General features: G+C 41.3%; 1 protein-coding gene across 2 annotated transcripts in view; it reads left to right on the top strand.

Annotated features, from left to right (window-relative positions):
- Nucleotides 1–23,741, top strand: part of Neb (nebulin) — a 193,761-nt gene that overhangs the window by 32,919 nt on the left and 137,101 nt on the right. For both annotated transcript variants that reach the window (XM_052182470.1, XM_052182469.1), the window contains exons 23-42: nt 657–761; nt 1,324–1,431; nt 1,510–1,623; nt 3,908–4,105; nt 6,250–6,357; nt 8,388–8,486; nt 9,204–9,308; nt 9,389–9,496; nt 10,814–11,125; nt 11,204–11,410; nt 12,474–12,578; nt 13,308–13,415; nt 14,859–15,170; nt 16,088–16,294; nt 17,886–17,990; nt 20,270–20,377; nt 21,240–21,551; nt 22,414–22,620; nt 23,090–23,194; nt 23,332–23,439. In XM_052182470.1, coding sequence (XP_052038430.1) covers nt 657–761; nt 1,324–1,431; nt 1,510–1,623; nt 3,908–4,105; nt 6,250–6,357; nt 8,388–8,486; nt 9,204–9,308; nt 9,389–9,496; nt 10,814–11,125; nt 11,204–11,410; nt 12,474–12,578; nt 13,308–13,415; nt 14,859–15,170; nt 16,088–16,294; nt 17,886–17,990; nt 20,270–20,377; nt 21,240–21,551; nt 22,414–22,620; nt 23,090–23,194; nt 23,332–23,439 — 3,141 coding nt within the window. The remainder of the gene's footprint in view (nt 1–656; nt 762–1,323; nt 1,432–1,509; nt 1,624–3,907; nt 4,106–6,249; nt 6,358–8,387; nt 8,487–9,203; nt 9,309–9,388; nt 9,497–10,813; nt 11,126–11,203; nt 11,411–12,473; nt 12,579–13,307; nt 13,416–14,858; nt 15,171–16,087; nt 16,295–17,885; nt 17,991–20,269; nt 20,378–21,239; nt 21,552–22,413; nt 22,621–23,089; nt 23,195–23,331; nt 23,440–23,741) is intronic.

Raw genomic sequence — 23,741 nt, 5'->3', positions numbered from 1 at the left:
TTCTGAGAGAGGGAATGAGACATGGACAAGATTAAAGAGTTCCCTTGAAGTATTTTTTCATAAGGAGACACAAATACCTTCTTACATAAATTCAAGGAAATGTCCTACTTTGAACTGTTTGGATGTCTGATGAGTCCATTTTTTTGTGCTGGGAAAAAAAAAACCTGGGGCAGGGTAATTTATAAAGAATAGATATTTACTAGATTTAATTGCCCTTGCCTGAAACCTGAGCACTCAGGAAGCTGAAGCAGGGGAATCTTGAGTTTGAGGATAGCCTGGACTACCTGGTAAGACACTATATCTAAAACTGTCTCCTCACCTGTCAAAAAGAATAAAGGCTACTTAATTCATAGTTCCATAGGTTAGGGAGTCTAAGAGCTTGGTGCCAATTTCAGACTTCTTGTTGAATCATTGTATCACACAGGAATTGCTTAGGGGACAGAGAGCAAGCCCTCCTCAGAGCTCATTTTTAAAATGAAGCCATTTCTGTTGGCCAATCAGACCATGGGGGCGGAGCTCTTGTGAGCCTATCACCTCTGATGGGTGGGTCCTGTTAAGTGCCACCAATGTAGACTTTAAGGGATTAAGTGAAATTGGGGCACACAGTCAACCCACAGTAACATATAGTTTCCCTCATTCCCCCCATACCCCTTCAGCTGAATTACAAAGCAAAGCATGAAGGTGAGAAATTCAAGTGCAACGTGCCAGCAGATGCACCGGAGTTCATCCAGCACAGAGTCAATGCTTATAACCTGAGTGATGTAAGTAAGAGACCACAGGCTTGCCTTGTGTGGGAAGAGAGAAAGTGTGTGTCAGCCAGTAGACATAGCGCTAGACTCAACGCAGTGAGCTCTGGAGGTAGTTATGAGTGGAAGGGAGGATTTTAAGTCTCACATACTCTGGAGACATACTCCATTAGCAGATATCTTTTCTACAGTCTCTGTTATTATCAGAAGTATTCTCTCGTTTATCCCTATGTTAAACTCTAGTTTTTGAGATGTCTCCCATGTAAATATCTCATTTTACCTCTTATCGGTCGTTATCTATACTATATAATTATTTGTGATATGCATGAGTCTTTAGAAGGTTTTTTTAAATGATTAAATCGGAGTATGCTGTTTATACTTTGAGCAGTGTAGAAGAAGAAACTATGTAATAAAAGAATCAATAGTTATACTACTGTTCAGTTAGTAAATTACTCCTAAATGAAATAAATTTACAGATACAAGCTTTCAATTTTTTTTTATAATCAATGGATTAACCTGTTTTCAATGTCTCTTTTTTTTAAAAAAAAAACTGATTTCTTTTGTGAAACTTTCCCAGAATGTCTACAAGCATGACTGGGAGAAGAGCAAAGCCAAGAAGTTCGACATCAAGGTGGATGCCATCCCCCTGCTAGCAGCCAAGGCCAACAGCAGGAACGCCAGTGACGTGAGTGGAGCCCTGGGCTGGGCTGCTGGCTGGGGATGCCCCTGATGAGCAGTTAGCATGTGTGTGGTGTCCTTGCAGGTGATGTACAAGAAGGACTATGAGAAGAGCAAAGGCAAGATGATCGGTGCCCTCAGCATCAATGATGACCCCAAGATGCTGCACTCCCTCAAGACCGCCAAGAACCAGAGCGACGTGAGTATCAGCCTCAGATGGTCTAACTGGCCATGGGCCAGGAGTAGAAAGATTTCAGTTAGAGGGTTTTGTGTCCATGGGCTTTCCTCAAGTTCGTAAGAACTTGCTGAGAGCTTTAGAGGTAGAATGTATCCCGGCTCTTACATGTCTCACATTTCAGGAAAGAAATTACTGACGGAATTGAGACCCAATCCACTTTGAAGACTCTGCATTAATATTTAACAGAGCACCAGTTTTTTGTTCTCAAAAACCTCCTAGAAAGGATCACTAGATGTATTACTCTAATTTAGAAATAGCTTTTAAGTTGATTTTAAAACTATCTTTAGAAAAAACTAATGAAATTCTGATATAAAATCAAGTGTGGCTGGCACTTTCTGTTGATTTTAATAACTGATAGTGACTTCTATTTAAGAAAAACATTCCATTGATGATAAACCTTTTTAAAAACATAATTTTAAAAATATAAATAACCTTTATAGACTTTTTTTTCATCATATACATTTCCCTAATTTCAGGGATTCACAGATTGCCTACTGGTAATCCATGGGTCACCTGTCCTTTTCTGGCTATGATTTTTACTATAGAGGCAAAAAAAAATCTTCTATTTCCAACTAAAGTACATACTGTTTAGAAGAGATTTTAAAAGTGGCTACAGTGTCCTGCATAGCTTGCAAACACTTGTTTCCATGGTAAAGAAGGAAGATGTGGGTATCATTTGCTTGTTTTAGCCATGTGCACACACATTGATCTACGTGTGCTTTATAAATCACTATTGTGAGCATTTCATAGTGTTCACATGCATGCTCTTCCTGGCCACCATTTCTTATGTCTTCTTGTGTCCAGAAGCTACAACTAACTCTGCAGCAGTGCCCCAGAAAGCTTTAGCTTTCTTTGGTTTTGTTTGTTTTCATCCTGTCCTTGAAAACATTAGACCTGTAGGCATAAAGACTTTGGCAAGTGAAAGACATTATCAATGAGTTGGTCTCACACAATGCCCTGGCTAGTGCTAAGCTATGTATAGCAAGGAAGCTTTCTCTTAAAGCCATTTGCATGCTTGACAACATTTGAAAATGGATTTCTTTTAGGATAGCATACAAAGTAATTTGACCATGTCCATCACAGTGTCTTCGCACACATGACCTGTGACATTAGACTTTGTTCTCCTTAAGTCACCTCTGCACTGCCTCCCCTCACATTCCCCCACCCCTTCTGACTTGCTCCCTTCTGGTCAGCCAGTCCCTCTGCCTTCTTGTCATATGCATTCCATTTTCCTCTCCGCTTCCCATCCACTTTAGGGGCTTCATCTCCTTCTCACCCCCTTTGTAGTGTGTGACCTAGAAACCTACACCACATGAACACACACACACACAAAGGACAAAACATGGAGTTTGTCTTCCTGAGGCTGTCTTTCTCACTTCACATAGTGATTTCCACTTGCATCCATTTTCCTTCAAATGTCCTAATTTCATTTTTATTTATGGCTATGTAAAATTCCATCATGTGGATAAACCAAATTTCATGTATCCATTTGACTACGGATGAACAGCTAGGTCAGTTGCATTTCCTGGCTACTGTGAAGAGTGCAGCAATAAACATGAATGCGCAAGTATTTTCGTGGTGTGTTTTGACAGCGTTTTATAGGCACCGAGATGTCTTGGCTTCTGGGAACATAAACACAAGTGTCAAAACAATTCAGCTAGTCACCTCCCCTCACCTGCCACTGCAGCACCTCCTCATTAGCTCCTTTCCGATGGGGCAGGCTTTAATGCCACAGAAAGTTTTGAGCTTTCTGTCCGTCAGTCAGTACTTTGAAATTATAATGGATGAATCACATTCCCTGGGAATAACATCCCACAAACTATAGGAAGGCAGAGCAAGTGCCCTAAACTTTATAATGTTCTCGGTGTTTCTCTTAAAGCCGTTTGCATGCTTGACAACATGAAAACCTGGTGTGGTAGTTCAGGATTATAATCTCCAGCACTCAGGAGACTGAGGCGGGAGGGTTGCCATTGTTTGAGTCCCACTTGGGCTTCATAGAAAATAACCAGGCCAGCCAGAGCCACACAAGCAAGACCCTGTCTCAAAAATCAAAAGATAAAAGTAAAGTAAAATTATGAAGGTCTGTCCATGTATCATTTTCTTGAGGAATTTGATGATAAAAGACATAGGAACAAATTTGGGGTAAAATAATTACTCAGATGTTTGCAGCTGTTTCTCTAAGTCATACTTTGCTGTCCTGAGAATTCATTAAGGATGCGCAGAACTAAACAGGCTCTTCTTACAGCGCGAATATCGGAAAGACTATGAAAAGTCAAAAACGATCTACACAGCCCCTCTTGACATGATCCAAGTCACCCAAGCTAAGAAATCTCAGGCGATTGCCAGTGATGTGGACTATAAACACATCTTGCACAACTACAGCTACCCCCCTGACAGCATCAATGTGGACCTGGCCAAGAAGGCCTACGCATTGCAGAGTGATGTGAGTACTTTCCCCTCTTTGGAAGGTGAGACAGGGTGGGATCTAGTATGAGCCTTGTTGGCACCTCACTGATGCATCTGCCTTGTCTACGAGGAAGCTTGAAGGTACTGGGAAATGGCCCCTGTGGTTCTTAGGGATATAAGTCCTCAGGATAGTACACATGTGTCAGACATGTGCTGTTACATGTTTCCTTCTGGGAACGTTGCCAACCTTGCTGAACTAAGAAGCCTCAGTTGTTAAGCTGAAGGAAAAGGAAAATTGTTTTGAATATTTAAATGGATGCCAAGGACCAGCAAGATGGCTCAGAAGGAAAAGTGCTCTTAGATAGATACCCCATTTTCTCCTCTTTTGTAAGTTTGGCTGTTGCAAACACCTCACATGGGTGGAATCATACAGTATTTGTCTTTGGAGACTGTTTTTTTTTTTGTTTCACTTAGCATAATGCCCTCAAGGTTTACACTTGTTATAGTTTTGTCAGAATTCTCTTCCTTTTTAAAGCTGAGTAATATTCCTTTATATATGCCATATCTTGTGTATCCATTCTTCTGTTGGTGGATGTTTGGATTGTTCCCACCTATTAGCTATTTCTAGGTGTTTCTATGACCATGTGTAACCAAATGCCCTTTTAGGGTCTAATTTCATTACTTTTGGTTATATATATATATGTGTGTGTGTGTATATATATTATATACACACACACACATATATATAATTGTTATATATATATGTATATATATATATATATACACACACATATATAAATGTTAGATCATAGGACAGATATTTAGTTTTCTGAGACACTACTCTTCTGATGATAATTTATACCTCTACTGTCATGGAAATATTAACCGGTAAGGATTGAGCAAGTATTCAGAGAGACAAAGGAAACTCAGCTTGATTTCACCCAGGCACAACCCAAGCTCATGCCATGTCAAGTTCAGCTTTTATAGATCAGGGAACAGTGTGACATCTGAGGGTGTTCTCTAAATCCCTTGCTCACCAAAGGGAATTTCCATCACAGTTAGGCACGTCTGCAGAAACAAACATTTGCAAGTGCATATTAAAACACACAAATGCTTACAGATAGGAAATGAAGTATTCCCTCCTTGGCAAACAGGATCCGTGATAGGACCTTTGATAGCTGCAGTATAGGCAAGAGTTTGCCTTCCCAAGATAAGAGGAAGGGGCTTTAACAGGATAGCACCAAGAACTCAGCACGCTTAAGTAAAACTTTAACTCATTCTGTTTTCTAAGTAATCTCACAGCTTCCTGGCAGGAATTTCTATTAGACTATCACAGTATGGAGTAACAATTTGATTTTGTAGGTACATATACTACAAATGACAGTTCTACGATATGCATGATCTTATTTCTTAATTATTTAATTTTTCTTTATGTCTTCATCACAGTTCTATTTGAAGTTCCACAGGGACAAGGTTAATTTCTTGATTTTTTTTCTACTCCAGTTTTTAAAAACCCATTGTAAAGAACAACAATTTTTAGCCTCTTTTCTATAGATAAATTTCGGGGGGTCATCTATGGTCAGATGACTAGAAGAGCTCGTTATTTTATTGGCTCTCTGGTGACTGTGTCCCCACATAATAGTGATTCCAAATAATAACTGTCTGTTTAAACACCTTAACAAGTAGAACTGTTTCCAAATGTTTTGTAGGCTGATGCAGAAACCTTCTGAGATGGTCATTATACATGAAGGGCAAGGTGTGCTAAGACTTGGGCAAGCAATGACCATCAAGCCTTATTACAAAATAACCGAGAGTATTCACTACTAGTAGGACCATCAGTTCAGGCCTAATTTGTCCACAGAGATACAGCACTAAGACTTCCAAGGAGCAAACCCCTCCAGCCAATGGTCCCAATGTAATCATTTCATTCGTTTTTTAAAATACGGTTTGGAATCAAGCATTTTCTAGGCTAGAATTCCACACATTTCCATTAAGCTAAACCTAAGGGGGAAACGGAGGACATGGCAATTAGAAATCAGGAATCCCAGGGTTCTAAACTTTCACCAAAAACATGTGCGTGTTTGGAACAGCACTCCTACTCAAGAGTATTTAAAACGCTGTGTCAAACGTCCGTGCTGTGCTAATGCCAACGAAGGCCCCGGGACTCCTCTTCTGTCACAGGTGGAATACAAAGCTGACTACAACAGCTGGATGAAGGGCTGTGGCTGGGTGCCCTTCGGGTCCCTGGAGATGGAGAAGGCAAAGCGAGCCTCGGAGATCCTGAATGAGGTATGGCCACTGCTGCGTTGGAGAGCACTGGGTCCTCATGCAATGCCAAGTCGGAAGAAGCATTTTTCCTACTTATTCTCTCTCTCTCTCTCTCTCTCTCTCTCTCTCTCTGGCCATTGCTGCTGAAGAGTCTTTTAAAGCACAAGTCCTTCAGAAAGATATTTATACCCCTTGGTAGTATCCAAACTATTCATCTAAGGCATTCAAATATAGTTGAATAGCTTTGTTTGCATAATGTCAAATGTACCTGCTTCAAACATAATTCATGTATTTGTATACTTGCTCCCACTGGGATTTTTCTTTTCTACTTTTGTTTTTGTTTATTTTAAGACACAGTCTCACTCTGTGTAACCTAGACTGGCCCAGTATTTATTATATCACCTTGGTGGCAATGAACGCGTGGTGGTAATCTTGCCTCAGCCTCTGAGTAAGGGGATTCTAGGCATGAACCCTAACACCAACCTTACAAATTAATTGTAAAGTGCCACTAGTACCATGGACCATTGTTGAGCTGTTCTGGTCTCTATAGTTTTACCCTTTATAAATGTTTTGTTGACTTATGGCTTCTTTTGTTTCTTATGAGTCTTTTGCCTATGCCTAAAATTCATTCCTTTTCTTTTCTTTTTTTAATTTCGTAGTCTTCTTTTGCAAAGAAACATCACATAATAATGACCTTTTGACCTGTTGGTAGATATGTGGCTTATTTCCAGCCTGGGGTAATACTGAATAATGAGGCTGTCAAAAGTTCCTCTTTAAAGAAGGTGGGAGTGGGTGGGTGAATGAGGGTTGGGTGTGGCCAGGGAGTATTCTCTCAGAGGCAAAGGGGAGGGCAGGGGGTTGAAGAACTCTAGAAAGGGAAACCAGAAAGGGGGGTAACATTTAGAATGTAAATAAATAAAATAATTTAATACAAAATTAACAAACAAACCAAAAGAATCGTTGCCTCGATTATAGTCTTGGTGATCCTGCATTAGTTTACAGATTGCCCTTCAGCCTTAGGGAAAGGGTAGTGGTAATCCTGAGATTGTTAATGTGGCCAAAGTAACTGCGCCTTCTCCATCAACAACCGGAAGCACGCGTTGGTCACATGACTGCATCTCCGAGGAAAGGGAAGGTTCTAAGGGACAATGCTGCAGAGCGAGGAGGCTTCTCTACCATGTTCAAGCTGGAAGCATTCTAGTTATCGTGGACTTCTGTTTGGTTTTAGTGAAGGCAATTTTGCCTTCTCAAGGATCTTTCAGAAAATATCTTCCAAGGTTGGTAGATTCCAAAAGTTTGGATTTGACAAAACAGTGTTAAATATACATAAAAGTGGGATGTTCAGTATGCCCCGTGAGTGTCTACTGGGCACATCAGCATAGGAGACAGTCATAACCGAGTGACAAGGTATCAGCTCCCCAGGAGGTTGACCTTCCCAAGGACCCTCTTTCTTCCTAAGCACATCAGTGGTACAAATGTAAGAAGTCACAATAAGGCTGCAGCGTGAGCATTTCTCTGCCACATTAGTCATTAGATCTTTCTCTGCGTTAGTAACCTATCCCTCAGCCAGAAAACATCTTCAGTTCAGGTGCTGATGAGGTTCTTAGGGTCAGGTAAAGTCTCCAGGAGGCAGCAACAAGAGGTTCTGGAGTTCAAGACTATCCTTGGATATTCATCGAGCTTGAAGCCACCCCTGTGTTAACATTTAGATCCTGTTTTGTTTGGTCTTCTGATAACCCTTCAGAGACCTCTCTGGTACTTCTGGACTCAGCATAACAGAAAGCCCTTCTTTTATGCCATAAGCAAGGAACTTAGGACTGCAAGCATGTGTCCAGAGAGCCGTGCTACAGACCGCCCACAGTGACACCGATTTTAAACCATTCAGTTCTGCATTGTATTCTTCCCTCACTCAAGGAGATCAGGACTCCAGGATTATAAAACTGGTAGTTTTATGATTATCTCTGTGTCTTTCCAAAGGAAACATCTAGGATTTCAACATTAGCCTGGAGTGATTATTAATTATTAATCTTTCTTTTTGATTCTCCAAACAGAAAAAATACCGCCAACACCCAGATACACTCAAGTTTACCTCAATTGAAGATGCTCCCATTACAGTGCAGTCTAAAATTAACCAGGCCCAGAGGAGTGATGTAAGTGTCCACTGTGTGTGTGATTTAGTGGCTGTTTACTAACATGAATTTACCTCGAATTTACAGGACACCTGTAGCTATTTTACCGTCTGAAGAGCCTCCTCTGGACAGCTATAAATTCCTGCTGTCCAGTGATGCCACATCCACATTATCATATCTTTAGGGTATTGCATATAGTGTATGCTATCCAGTCACCACCGAGGGAAGGCTGTCTGAGGGGAAGGTGAGAGAGGAACCTTTAAAGACAGTCACAAGGTATCTTTATAGAGACAAGAAAGAATGAATGCTATGTGGCATGGAGATTGTATCTTAAGTCAGGGCTTGGAGATTGTATCTTAACCACCCGCAATTCCCTTTAGCCTTCTATGAAGTTTAAAATAGATCATTGTTATGGTCTGCCCTGCTAATCTGTCCCGGCTCTGGGAAGTGCCTGCAGATTCACATTTCCACCAGGCCACGCCTCTAGGTTGAGGTCCTCCAGGCATCTCTACCTAGAGGCAGAGATTCCTACTGTGTGCTCAGAGATCTTGTCCTAAATTGGCTATGCAGTGAGAAAGAACTCTATGTCACTGTAAGGGTGTCCTAGAATGTACACATGTTTTTATAGATGGCTGTAGGGACAATAACAGAGAAAGTCTTTCTTAGCATCACCTCGTGAAATAGTCCTTGAAATTATTCTCCAGTGCCTTCATAAATGATGTCCGGTTTCTCTCCTAGATTGCTTACAAAGCCAAAGGGGAGGAAATTCTGCACAAGTACAACCTGCCAGCAGACCTGCCGCAGTTCATTCAGGCTAAGGTGAACGCCTACAACATCAGTGAGGTGCGTACATCCCTGTCTTGCACGCCCAGCCATTACTAATGTGGCCCTGCAGTCCTACTCAAGAGGGATTTCTCTTTCAGAATATGTACAAAGCTGACTTGAAAGACTTAAGCAAGAAAGGCTATGACCTGAGAATTGATGCCATTCCCATCAAAGCCGCCAAAGCTGCCCGACAGGCCGCGAGCGATGTAAGTCCAGCTGTGGTCATGTGTGTGACATAGGACCTAACGGGATACCCAGAAGTCACCAAGTATGGGGTCCCTGACTGGAAACTAGTCTGAAAAGTACCCTAAACAGACCTTAGTGTGATTAGAGGCGGGATCGGCATAGCCATCTACCTATGAGTTGCCATCAAGACTTAAAATCACTGTGCAGACTTCTGCATAAACTCGCTTTACTTTGAAGCCAAGAAGAAATTCAAGTTGTAATAGCCTCTAGATGGAATAACTTTATCGCCAATCTTTATTAATTTATATAATTTTTTCTCTTTCTACTCCTTTCCTCCCTTTCATGCATTATGTCTATTTCCCTAGGAAATCCATGTATGACTTCTGATTGAAATGAAGTTTTTATTACAACAGTGTAATTATAATACAGTTACAAAAAACAAAACAGAACAAAATCCTGATGCCCTTGTTCTGAAAAGTCCTCCCACCTGAATTTCTCCCTGAGCTCCTTTCTCATGGGTGGCTCCTCCAGCCACCCCATCCCCCCAAACTCCCAGAATTCTCTTGTATCTGCTCTGGGTTTCCCAGGATCCTCTGCAGGTCTCCACAAGAATTCCCAGGCCCCCTCTGTTTATGGTGCAATGCCAAAAAAAATTGTATTCACCATGACTGGCTCTGAGTTTCTTTTTCAATAATCAAGAACTCAGAAAAATTCTTTTCTGTTGAGTCTTCAGCTGTCAAATTCTCAGCTATTCTGGGGGACTGGCAGCAGAGAGTAATTGGTAAAGAATGTGAAATGCTTCATTTCATGATTTTTACCAGTATCTATGGAGAAAGAAACAGTTTGTCACTGATGGGAATTCTGGTAGCATCTGCATCCCAACCGCCTTTGGATGGACAGAAGTAGCTATAGACATCCAAGTGGCTTCTAAATGATGTTTTATTTTAGCATACTATGTAGGAAGTGGTCTTTCATATTCTCAGATTTCATACCCACAGATACCTAACTATGGATGGGGAAAAAAACTTTAAAATTACATCTTCACTAAACACGTGCAGAATTTTTCCCTTATCATCATCCTCAAATGACACAAACCATTTATATAGCATTTAGAATTTGCTAGATATTATAAATAATCTAGAGATATTTGAAGTGTAGATGAGAGAATATGTATAGGTTATTTGTCTTGTATGGGATGGGGAATCCTGGAACCAATCTTCTTATTAGGGGAGTTTTAAAAAAAATTTGGAAGCTCAAAATATTCAAAGTATGACCTCACTGTTCAGTGCAACCTTCAAAGCTACATTTTAAAATATGCCCACCTTCTTTCCTGATAGATTCATTACAAGAAAGATTATGAGAAGGCTAAAGGGAAAATGGTCGGATTCCAAAGTCTCCAAGATGATCCTAAACTGGTTCATTACATGAACGTGGCCAAGATACAGTCAGACAGGGAGTATAAGAAAGACTACGAAAAGACAAAGACCAAGTACAACACACCTCACGACATGTTCGATGTCGTGGCGGCTAAGAAGGCACAGGATGTGATCAGCAATACCAACTACAAGCACTCTCTCCACCACTACACCTACCTGCCGGACGCCATGGACCTGGAGCTGTCCAAGAACATGATGCACATTCAGAGCGATGTAAGTGCTGTTTCCCGGGGGACCGCCCTCAGTTCCCAGCATGCACCTGGGCCTCACTCCTCTTCCCTCCCACTGTAGAATGCCTACAAGGAAGATTATAACACCTGGATGAAGGGCATCGGCTGGATTCCGATTGGCAGCCTTGACCAAGAAAAAGTTAAGAAGGCAGGGGATGCCCTGAGTGAAAAGAAATACAGGCAACATCCAGACACGCTCAAGTTCACCAGCATCGTGGACTCCCCGGTGATGGTGCAGGCAAAGCAGAACACCCAGCAAGTCAGTGATGTGAGTACAGAGGGGGGGTGTGTGTGTGCACACGCACTTGTGTGCGTGTGCGTGTGTGTGTGTGTGTGTGTATGTGTGTGTGTGTGTGTGTGTGTGTGTGTTGGGAGCAGGGGGGACTCTTTTAGGGGTAAGTGCCAGCTCAATATGTGTATGCTTACACCAATGTCTTTTCATTTCCAATTTATTGTTAAATTAGAATTTTGATTTTATATATATTTAGATTTATTTTTTTATATATAGATAGATTTAATATATATTTATATATATTTAGATTTATATTATTAATTTACATGATTACCTATATTAAATATAGAGAGATTTAGATTTAGATAATTAGGGTTTATCTAATTATAAATTAAATTATAATTAGGGTACTAATTATATTCGGTGTTAAAGCTACGGGCACTAGGGAGATGGCTGAGTGTTTAAGAGCACTGACTACACTTGCAGTAGACCTGCTTGCTTCCCAGCACCCACATGGTGGCCCACAACTATCCATCACGCCAGTCCCTTCTGACCTGCGCAGGGACCAAGCATGTGGTACACAAACATACATGCAAGCAAAATGCTTATACACATAAATTAAATACATTTTAAATTATTAAATAGATAGATAGAAAAAATTAAATTTAGCTAAGGCATTTTTTTAAAATTCCCAGCACTAACTTTTTTCATTTGTTTCCAATTGCCATTAAAAGACTGTCCTATCAGAGACATTTGAAACTATTCTACTAGACGGATCTTAGATGTTTAGAACTAAGCCACACCTCTCAATTCCATTCCTCTCCTTCCTCCCCTATTCACCCCCCCTTACTGGATACATTTGATGGGTACAAAAAGTCATTCTAGACCCGATGTGGTGGCACGCTCTTCATCCTAGAGCCTGAGGGTCTGAAGATTTAGGCCAGCCTTGGCTACGGAGCAAGATCCCCAGAGGAAAGGAGGCAACAGCGGGAAGGGAAACAGTGGCAGGTTCTACTGAGAACAACTCCTTTAAGTGTGTAGTTAATGAGCTTTCCTCTCAGCGAGGTGTGGATTCCATTTCTGTGTCTGTGTCTTGCAGATCTTATACAAAGCTAAAGGAGAAGACGTGAAACACAAGTACACTCTGAATCCTGATCTCCCACAGTTTCTCCAGGCCAAGTGCAATGCTTACAACATAAGTGACGTAAGCACTGCGGACCTCTCGTGGGGTGGGGAAGCTTGGTGTGTGACCAGAAAGCAGAGCTTTAGAGTAGGAAAGCCTCTGGGTGATGACATAAGTCAGCTCCCACTCTTGGGCCTAGTCAGCACATCTCGGGATGGTGGCTCTTGACCCTTGAGTTGGCTCTTGCGGAGGAAGGACCCCTCAGTGGGATGTACCACTCTCCTTTACACAGAATCCATTGCATATCCCGCCAGTGCTTCCGCTAGTTTTCCTGTTGGCACGGGGAAGAGGAACTAGAATCCTCGGGGAGAGAATTAAAATAAATGAAACCCTTATTCATTGGTTTACCTTTTTTTTTTTAAACAATAGCCATAAAATGTGTAAAGCTGACCTCCAAGTCTCCTCTTGGTCATCCTTTCTGTGATAGGACAGCTTCATTTTCTCTCATTAGCGATCACATACCAGAATTCACACAGCCTTTACTGTTCCCTCCTTCGTCCACTCTGGATTTTCAGCATCCCTCTTCTGTGTGTACAAAGGGCAGGCCTGGGTGGATATTCGGTGCAGAGACCAGTGATTTTGTGCTACATGCAAAGTGTGACTCCTGGCTGACGTGGTCTCCTAGAAGAGAACATGTGATTGGGGCATCTAATCTGTTAGTTCACACACCTGAGAGAACCCCAGTGCTAGAGGGACTCCTGGGGTGATTGGTAGATAAATGCACTGACTTGATTTTGCTTTCTACCCCAGGTCTGTTACAAACGGGACTGGCATGACTTGATAGCCAAAGGCAACAATGTCCTGGCTGATGCCATTCCCATCACTGCGGCCAAGTCATCAAGAAACATTGCCAGTGATGTGAGTAAAGTTTGAGGTGAAATTTGAGTGGCTGCTCTTTTAGAAAGGTCTTAGACACAACGCTTGCTTGGGTATATGTAATTCATGACATCCAACCTCTCCACAAATTATTATTTTGAAAACCTGCCACCTTTTCAACATGGTCATGATTTTTCTCCCCCAGATGACTGCATTCAGTAGCAATGTCCTAAGTCTGACAGTAACTTTCTCCCCTGACTCATGACCAAAATTACCTCCACTGACGCCTTTCCCTGACAGCTCGCATTTATTTCCAGTGAGAACATGAATGCATGACAGTAACACGCTAAATTCAGATGACTGCCTGCATTGCCAGTGCATTAAATAGAATGGAAAATAGTACATATCTGCAGATATTTCATAAGACAGTGAAATGTCTCCCTTTTAAGATTTAATTGTTGATATCATTTCATCGATGATATATATATATATGAATATTTATACACAGAGTCTCATCTTTAAAAACACACTTTTAGGCATTCATGTCTTACAGGGTTATAATCTAGACTTGAGAAAAGAAAAGAAACCAGCTGTGTATATAGCCTACATAGGAGAAAGGCGTATAAAAACACTATAGTTTTCCTTGCAGGCACAGACTGAAAATGCCTTCTTCAAAGCTTTGTAGACTGTACCCATCACTCTAAAATACACTCCTGATTTAATTTGAAAGTGAAAGTCTGAAGTATGACTCTGTCCCTCTTCTGGCCTCACAGCTTTTCAGTGTGTCCTCTAAGATATCTAGTGATTTCTTGGTAACCTTTGACTTGCTAAGTCCTTGCTTATGAATTCCTCTTTCCACTGCCAGTGCTCAGTGTCTGCAGGGTTTGCATGGATTTGGATTCTCTTGAGCACTAGTGAGGGTTTGACCTATCCCAAGGTACTTCCTTCTGCATCTTAATGATGGTCCCAGCAGTGAAAGACCTTGAGCAGATTTGCTTTGGCTTGGGTTTTTATTGATGGGAAAGCCTATAGATTTTGCTGGAGTTCCCTCATTGATTTGCAGTTCCTTCAGTCCTGAGTTTGCAGAGGGAGCAGCTGATGAAGGGACTGGGTGAAGGCCCAACTACTTCCATGGCTGATAATCACACCCATTACCAGAAATTGCATACTGGATTAGAAAACACCCCATCCCCAAGAAGCTAAAAGACATCAATCTTATATTTGGAAAGTGGTGTGTTCATATTCTGGTTGATTTTAAAAATAGTTCTGTTTACAAATCAAACAAGTCAACCAAAGTAGAAAATTATAAAATTATCATGGGACTTCCTTGAAGTCTCTGAAGACTTTAAAGGGCTTTTCCTGTGCATTTTCTAGGAGATGTGTTCCATGTGTTTCATATCCCGTTTCCTTTTGTGTGTGGGAAAAAATTGTTGTTCCAAATGTTCCCAGTCCTAGACCTTGACTAAGCAAGTTTTGTCTCCACAGTATAAATACAAAGAAGCTTACGAGAAGGCAAAGGGAAAGCACGTGGGTTTCAGAAGCCTCCAGGACGACCCCAAGTTGGTCCATTATATGAATGTCGCTAAGTTGCAGTCAGACCGAGAATACAAGAAAAACTATGAGAACACCAAAACCAGTTACCATACCCCTGGGGACATGGTTAGCATCACTGCTGCAAGGATGGCCCAGGACGTGGCCACCAATGTCAACTACAAACAACCATTGCATCACTATACATACCTGCCTGATGCCTTGAGTCTTGAGCATACGAGGAATGCCAATCAAATTCAGAGCGATGTGAGTATGTGCTACATAACAACCCAAAGACGTCTGTCCTTAAAGGATGGTCACTTCTGTCTATTTTATTCAGCTTTAAAATGCAGTGAGATACTTGGAAAATGCACATTAGAATAAGCAACGTTCATTCAAAAACTTTCAATGGTACATTTTGCTGACTTCCCATACTTACATTGTAAACACTGATGTTGCCTCTGTTAACTTATGGATGAAGCCAAGGCCATATTCTTCTAATGGCAAGAGGTACTTCAGTTCTCAGTCAGAGGTGGGCCTGCTTCAGTGGCAATAGCTGTGTGGTGCAGAACTGAATTCTTTTTGATTCAGTAATTTTTTTTCTTTTTTTAAACTCAAGGTCACACTGTCATCCGTGTAAATCTATGTAATGAGTCATAGCAAATGAACTGGGAAAGCTCTGTTTGCTGCATGAATCACAGTGAGCCCCAACGGGGGAGCTGTTTAACATTCAGGGCATTTCGTTCTGCAGATTTGTGTAAGACTCGTCCTCTGCTGGGGAAGAAATCGTATTTGGTCATTGAGCTGTCAGAGAAAATCTCTCACCAGCTGAGACCAGGAATAACTCGGGTTTCACAGGTTTCACGGTATAGGTGACACTCAAACTTGCAAAGTTTTTAGTGGAATCAAAAGGAACCCCCAATTTATTGTCAAAAGATACAAAAAAAATTCACCACACCCATGGAAATGCATGACCTAGGTTCCATTATGTATTTATTATATAATGTACTCTAAAAGCACACCTGCTTTGGCTTATTCGCAGTTCCTGGTAATAAGCTGAAGGACAGACACAGGCGCAAACACTGGAGAAATGAACGCTTCCTTTTCTTTTGGGTGGAATTGCAGGCGCCAGAGGCTTCACTCTTCCCGAGGCTCCCTTCTCATATGCGCTTCTTCATTTGCAGAACGTGTACAAAGACGAGTACAACAGCTTCTTCAAGGGCATCGGGTGGATTCCCATCGGCTCGCTGGAGGTAGAGAAAGCCAAGAAAGCAGGCGATGCCCTGAATGAAAGGAAGTACCGGCAACACCCAGACACCATCAAGTTCACGAGTGTGCCCGACTCCATGGGCATGGTTTTGGCTCAGCAGAACACAAAGCAGCTAAGTGATGTAAGAGGTTTCCCCTTAGCCCACAAATAAAGCCCACAGCCGAGCCACCGCACCATGCTCCTTCATTCAGTATGCGAGGACGCATGCAATGTAGCATTAAAGCCCAGGCTACTTTGGAAGTAACCAAGTTGAGTTTGAAGACAGGGAAAACAGGCAGCCTTTCCAACTCGCCTGAATTTTCCCAATGCATGTTATTCATAAGTATGACCTGCACGTTTTACATGGAGATGAGTGTTCCTCTTATCATCTTCAATTGGGTCTGAATTGCAAAGGCTGTTGATTGCTTTACGTGGTAGGAGTTCTCCCAGTTGCACAGAGAGATGGCATAATGTCCTACTCCTCTTGTGTAACAGCTTGCTCTGTGAAGCGCTCTTAAAATGAGGCCTCTGGGGAAGAGACCAGCAGTCTATTTGTTGCCATCCCTTCTGAGACCCAGTCCCCGTTCTTCCTGCCAGAGCCAAATTACTATGTCCAGTGCTTCACATTACCTGGTGCTTTTGAAGTGCCCGACTCCACGGGCATCCACAGACACAATGCCTCTGTCAGGAAGAGAAGCAAACTTTAAAACACAAAGATCCTATTTGTTTTAGCCCCAGATGTTGGAAAGGAGGGCACACTTGACTTGCCTCAGAGCTGCAGATCGTCTGTGGGTTTCATCCCTTCAGGGAAATCCCTGTTCATGTATCCCTGCAGAGCTTAAGGATATATGATACTTCAGTCCTCATAAATGCTGGAGATTCTTTGGTGCTGAGAAAGGTGTCACTTCTCCTTGAGTTTGAGTTAGCTAGGAAAATATACTGTCTGCTCCATCACAATAAATGCCATGAGTGTAAACCGAGATACTCAAGCCAGAAATAATATGCTTGTTGCTTTGGATGCGACCCCTGTGCCCTCCCGACATCCTGTACTTATGCCAAGCCTGTGTCCTGAAGACCAGTTTTCTACAGAACCTGTCTTTGACCTGTTACCAACCAGAGTTCCTTATCTGTCATGTCAATGGCTGTAATGACTTAGATTCACTGTCTGGGCTCTCCCATAATAAATTCCCATCCTCTTGTGTGTCAACCCTCTAGGGTATTTCTTGTTGAACTTAAAATTCAAACTCATTACCTTGGGTGAAGAGACCTCTGTTCCATGGTTTGCTCTCTCATTCTTCTATGCCACTTCCAATGCTGGATGACAGGTTGTCCCCAGCTACTCCATGTGACTATTCTAGCCTTGGGGCCTGGATACTTTTCTGCTTGGAGCTCTCCCATCCACCCAAGTCTGAGCACACACTACCTCGCTCACTCTGCCTACATGACTATAGAAGTTTCTCTGGGATGGTTGTTGTATTTGTAGCATATCACAAATTCAACTATAGTTTATAGTTTGCACACTTGTATAAGCTCCAAAGGGAGAGATCTGCATTTTTTTTACTTTAAATGAATGAAGATACAAATATACCTACCCCAGCTCCCTGCCCATGATGGAGTGTGCATTTGCCTCGTATATGGAAAATACCAATGATACCCTTGCATTTTATAGGCGTGGCTACCTGATGAAGCTCATGCTGTGTCAGCTGCTAACATCTTCATGCTTTTCTTTGCAGTTGAACTACAAAGTAGAGGGAGAGAAACTGAAGCATAAATATACAATGGACCCCGAACTTCCTCAGTTTATTCAAGCCAAAGTTAATGCCATCAATATGAGCGATGTGAGTATTTGACCTGGTGTCGCATAACCTTGCTTATGTGGACAGCCCTTCTCTAACTCTGGGTAAATCTTGTACTGAGTCACTCAGGGAGAGCAAACCAAATGTAGACCATTTGAAAACTCAGATGGGAGCCCTATATAGCAGGGGACTGGGGGTCATGATAACATTTTGCTTATTGTATAATTCTTATAGAATGTATAATTCTATAATGTATAATTCTTAATGTATATTCTTTCTGTGTAAGAGCTGTGACTCACTAGTACATGGCAAAACCAAGTTATAAAATGGTACCCTATTTTTGAAAAACTCAAGGTATGCAAAGACTAGAAGCAGCAGTTACATAGTCTGCCCCAAGAGTAAGGACTACTCTGTACAATTTTGTTTATTAAAACTTCTAGAAGAGTTCAGTTTGCTTCTGTAATTGCTGTGACTTCTAAAGCAACTAGTTATTAGTGCTTTAAGTGGTGGTCAGGGAATATAATTGGTTACAATGTTTAAATTCAAAATGTGAAGCCAGAGTTATAACACTGCCTGCAGTGTAAGGAGCTTGAGACACAGTCACTGACATTAAGGCTGAAGATTAGAGAATTTGAGCCCAGCCCAGGCAACATAGTAGGACTCATCTCAATAAAATAAAATAAAAAAATAAATCCACGATGTGAATTATAATTTAAAAATGTAATTAAACCTGAAGAGGAAAAATCAGGAGACAGCAGGTGTTGGCGAGGATGTGGAGAAAGAGGGACACTCCTCCACTGCTGGTGGGATTGCAAGATGGTGCAACCACTTTGGAAATCAGTCTGGCAGTTCCTCAGAATTCTGGGCATGACACTTCCGGAGGACCCTGCTATACCACTCCTGGGCATATACCCAGATGATTCCCTGGCATGTAATAAGGACACATGCTCCACTATGTTCATAGCAGCCCTATTTGTAGTAGCCAGAAGCTGGAAAGAACCCAGATGTCCCTCAACGAAGGAATGAATACAAAAAATGTGGTATATTTACACAATGGAGTACTATTCAGCCATTAGAAACAATGAATTCATGAAATTCTTAGACAAATGGATGGAACTGGAGAACATCATACTAAGTGAGGTAACCCAGTCTCAAAAGATTAATCATGGTATGCACTCACTGATAAGTAGATATTAGCCCAGAAACTTTGAATACCCAAGACATAATCCACCTATTAAATGATGTCCAAGAAGAACAGAGGAGTGACCCCTGTTCTGGAAAGATTCAGTGCAGCAGTATAGGGGAATATCAGAACAGGGAAGTGGGAAGGAGTAGATGGGGGAACAGGGGAAGGAAAGAGGGCTTATGGGACTTTCGGGAAGTGGGGAGCCAGAAAAGGGGAAATCATTTGAATAATCCCAAACAAACAAGCAAAAAAAAAACTGAGGGGGGAATCTAATGTGTTTATTTAATTTATATATATTTAGACAGGATCTCATTATTCAACCAACACTAGTTTAGAATTCCCTATGTAGACAAAGCTAGCCTGGAATTCAGATCAGCCTGTCTCTGCCTCTCAAGTGCTGATTAAAGATGTGTACCACCACACCAAGCAACTGCTCATGTCCTAATTATTGACTTATTTAAAAAAAATAGCTTAGTCTTAGTTATTCTTCTTAACATTTTAAGTACATTTTTGGGGGTAATCATTTCTATGATGTTGGTCCATTTGAAATTTTCTCTCAGTACAATATTAAGAGCACTTTACAGTGAAAACCACAGGAGAAGTAGTGTATCTGAATTTTAAATTTTTGATGACAAACTTCTCAAACTTTGAAATGCTTTATTATGAAAAGTTTGTCGCAAATATGAACAGTCGTAAGGGAGAGACTGAAAGTATAGAAATGTATGAAGTGCTATCTTACATTCAAAGCATACCTTTCTATTGCTATCTCACACAAACATAGACCCTGTGTCACTGGCTGAGATTATAGGGTGTGTTGTTTATTGTTTTTACTGGTTTTGTTGTTGAGTTGGCTTTTTGTTTTGTTTTCTGAAACAGGGTCTTCCCATATATCCCTGGCAGACTTTAAACCCATAATCCTCCCATCAATGCTATGACTACTGGCCTCCATCTCCAGCCCCTTTCATAGTTTACAAAAATAACTTTTAACAGGCACTCAGGCGGTGAACTAGTCACTTAGCCTCAGGTTCTCTTAGCAGAATGGACCGTAGATGTCTTGTGAAAGATACCTTGCTGTCCAGTTTCAGTTTGTCCTTTAACTCTGTCAAGTGATAAAGCAATCCTTTGTTTCGCGCAGGCTCATTACAAGGCAGACTGGAAGAAAACGCTTGCCAAGGGTTACGACTTGAGACCAGATGCCATTCCCATCGTAGCTGCCAAAAGTTCAAGGAACATCGCTAGTGACGTAAGGGGACCGCTGCATGTTTTACTGTCTGCATACTGTGCATAGGACCATGCCCTGTAGAAGGAAACACTTGAAGAGATTACAGCATAAAGTATTACCTTATTTCCCAATTGCCAGTGATATTTTCCTGTTACTTCACTGAATTTTTTTTTTAATTTCATTACAAAGAAAAAATTTACAGATACATTTTTTTTAACTATGGAAAGTTTGGAAATCTTTACTGGTTTTACTGTGAATTTAAATGTTTTTATTTAGATTTTTGTCAAGAATGTCTCAGTATACTAAAATATTACTAAACAAAGCCTCTGAATATTTTTTAAAAATATACCATTGTAATTTAACAGTTTACTCACATAAGAAAATCTAGTGAAACAAGAGAAACTGGGAAGAACTGTAGGTTAAATAACAATGTTTTAATTGTTTTTTTAAGCCATTTATATATTCTAGATGGATTGATATAATTATCATAATAAAGTATGAATTCATTTATCTTAAGTTCAATACTTTAATTTATAGTAGAGCTTTGCTAAAATGGAATCATGATTGCATACCTTTTTAAAGTAGTGTAAAGTATTTAAGGATGTGAGATAGAAATATATAACAAGTAAGCTTTTTCAGGAACCTTTAAGCACATCCAAAGAATCTTCTAATGAACAATCAAGGTATAGATTGCAGATTATTATATTATTTATTATTCTCAGAACAAATGTTGTAGCCATCCATTAGAAATAATTTTCAAGCTGTGTACTTTAATGCTAAAGATATCTTGAGTATTCTCTATATTCAGACTGAACTTGGCTTTGTGTAGACTGTTAAATAAATTCAGTTTATATCAAACTGTCTGTCCCTCTCTCCCAAACAGTGCAAATACAAGGAGGCCTATGAGAAATCCAGAGGCAAGCAAATTGGCTTTCTCAGTCTTCAGGATGACCCTAAGCTGGTTCACTACATGAATGTGGCCAAAATACAATCAGACCGTGAATATAAGAAGGGATATGAGGCCAGCAAGACCCGGTACCACACGCCCCTGGATATGTTCAGTGTGACCGCTGCCAAGAAGTCTCAGGAAGTTGCGACGAACAGCAACTACAGACAGCCCTACCACAACTACACCCTCCTGCCTGATGCCTTGAACGTGGAGCACTCCAGGAACGCCATGCAGATCCAGAGTGATGTGCGTACCAGTCGGCAGTGGGTGTGGTCAGCTTCCCATGCCCATGGGAGGGAGGGAAGAGCCAGAGTCATCACGGTCACCTTCATCTTGTACCTGACCTAGGTCACTGTTCTCCCCAGGGATTTGCAGAGTGAGAGTATTTCATACATGTAACTACATGTGACCCATTGTCATATACACACATTGTGTCTGTGGGGGGGGGGGGAGTGTGTGTTAGACCCACATGTGATGTGTTCTTTGACAGAATTAAGATATATAATAGTATTCCCAGTGCAATTTTTAAAAATTTAATCCTGTTTTTGTTGTTGTTGCTTTGTTTTGGTTTGTTGGTTTTGTTTCTGTTTACCAGAAGCTCACCGTGTGGTACAAGCTAACCTTGAAGTCACAATCCTGTCTTAGCCTCCTGAGTGATAGGATTATATGTATCATTATGCCTAACTAAGAAAGTTAGTTTTTAAATTAATTGTTACCTTAGGATTTCCAGCATTTTTTGTTTGGTTGGTTTTTGAGACATGGTTTCTTTGTGAGCCCTGGCTGTCCTAGAACTCACTCTGCAGACCAGACTGGCTTCAGAGTCACAGAGATCTGCCTGTCTCTGCCTCCCAAGTGCTGGAATTAAAGGTGTGTGCCACCACTGCCCAGATACACTTATTTATATATTTGTTTGTTTGTTTTGGGATTTCCAGTTTAAGAGCACCATGAATACAATCACTTCCACAACTTTTTTCTAAAAGACTGTAATGACTAAATGTTCTCTCTCTTCTCAGTACCGCCCCCTTCTCTTTTTATTAAAAGAGTCCTGTAGCCAAAGAAATCCAAGGTCTACCTCTCTCTGAAATGAAGTTTTCTCTTCATGGTATAGAATCTATACAAATCTGACTTTACCAACTGGATGAAAGGCATCGGCTGGGTCCCGATAGACTCCTTGGAGGTAGAGAAGGCAAAGAAAGCCGGAGAGATTCTGAGCGAGAGGAAGTATCGCCAGCACCCTGAGAAGCTGAAGTTCACATACTCCATGGACACCATGGAGCAGGCACTTAACAAAAGCAACAAGCTGACTATGGATAAGGTACGAGCCCACGGGCTAGCCTTAGCCTCAGAAGTCCTCTGATGGTGGCACTGTGGAGCCTAAAGTACCTTTTGTAAGGCTTCAACACATTTGTGTCATAATTACGGACAGGGTGTATGTATGTGTGCACATATATACATGCATGTGTATGTGTTTGTGTGTATATATATATATATATATACACATATATCCTCATACCTTTTAAAAAATATTATGGATTTCACAATTCCACTGTATCTAGAGAGCTTTTCTTTACTGACTTTTGATGAGACCAACCTACCAAGCACCACATCATTGTAAAAGAGGACAAGATGGCGCTTGTGTCAGGAACGGGGATCCCGTATTAAGTGATGATTTTTCTCACTCTCAGACTTAACCTCTTCCACCATGTCGATGTGTCTCTCCTCTTGCTCCCATTGTTACCAACTTAACTCCATGGTGAAGTCACGTGCTGGTCTCTTGATTGCAGAGGCTGTACACTGAGAAGTGGAACAAAGACAAGACCCGCATTCATGTCATGCCTGACACGCCAGACATCTTGCTCTCCAGAGTAAACCAGATCACCATGAGTGACGTAAGCATATGTGCAGCAAAGAAGAGGGACGATGCTGAAGGGAGCTGACACTTGTGGGATGCCAGCCATGCTGGAATCAGGGGCCTTGTTGCAACTGAAGTAACAAGACACTGTTGTTTCTCTGGCTTTTGGTTTAGAAACTCTACAAGGCTGGCTGGGAAGAAGAGAAGAAGAAAGGATATGATCTCAGGCCTGATGCCATCTCAATAAAGGCTGCAAAGGCCTCCAGAGACATTGCCAGTGATGTAAGTGCTTCCACTGGAACCTTGAGGATGAGTGAGGGTACAGGCAAGCCAGGCTTGTGCCTGATCAGGAGGTGGGATCACTCACTATCTGGACACGCTGTCCTCAGACATTTCCCTTCACATGGCCAGTTACCCTCTAGTCATTTGTTCATTATCCAATGTAAAAATGATAAGGTCTTATAAAATAAGTTATATCGAGATTTATGAAAGACAATTATGAGCAAATTTAAGGGCATGATCCATATACATTACAATAAGATCCATGGCCGGCTCTCACCCTGAGCACACACTACGGGATTGCA

Source organism: Apodemus sylvaticus, chromosome 5 (assembly GCF_947179515.1).
Source record: "Apodemus sylvaticus chromosome 5, mApoSyl1.1, whole genome shotgun sequence".
NCBI classification, from domain to species: domain Eukaryota; kingdom Metazoa; phylum Chordata; class Mammalia; order Rodentia; family Muridae; genus Apodemus; species Apodemus sylvaticus.
Note: the sequence above shows the minus strand (reverse complement) of the source record. Positions and strands in the feature narration are given on the sequence as shown.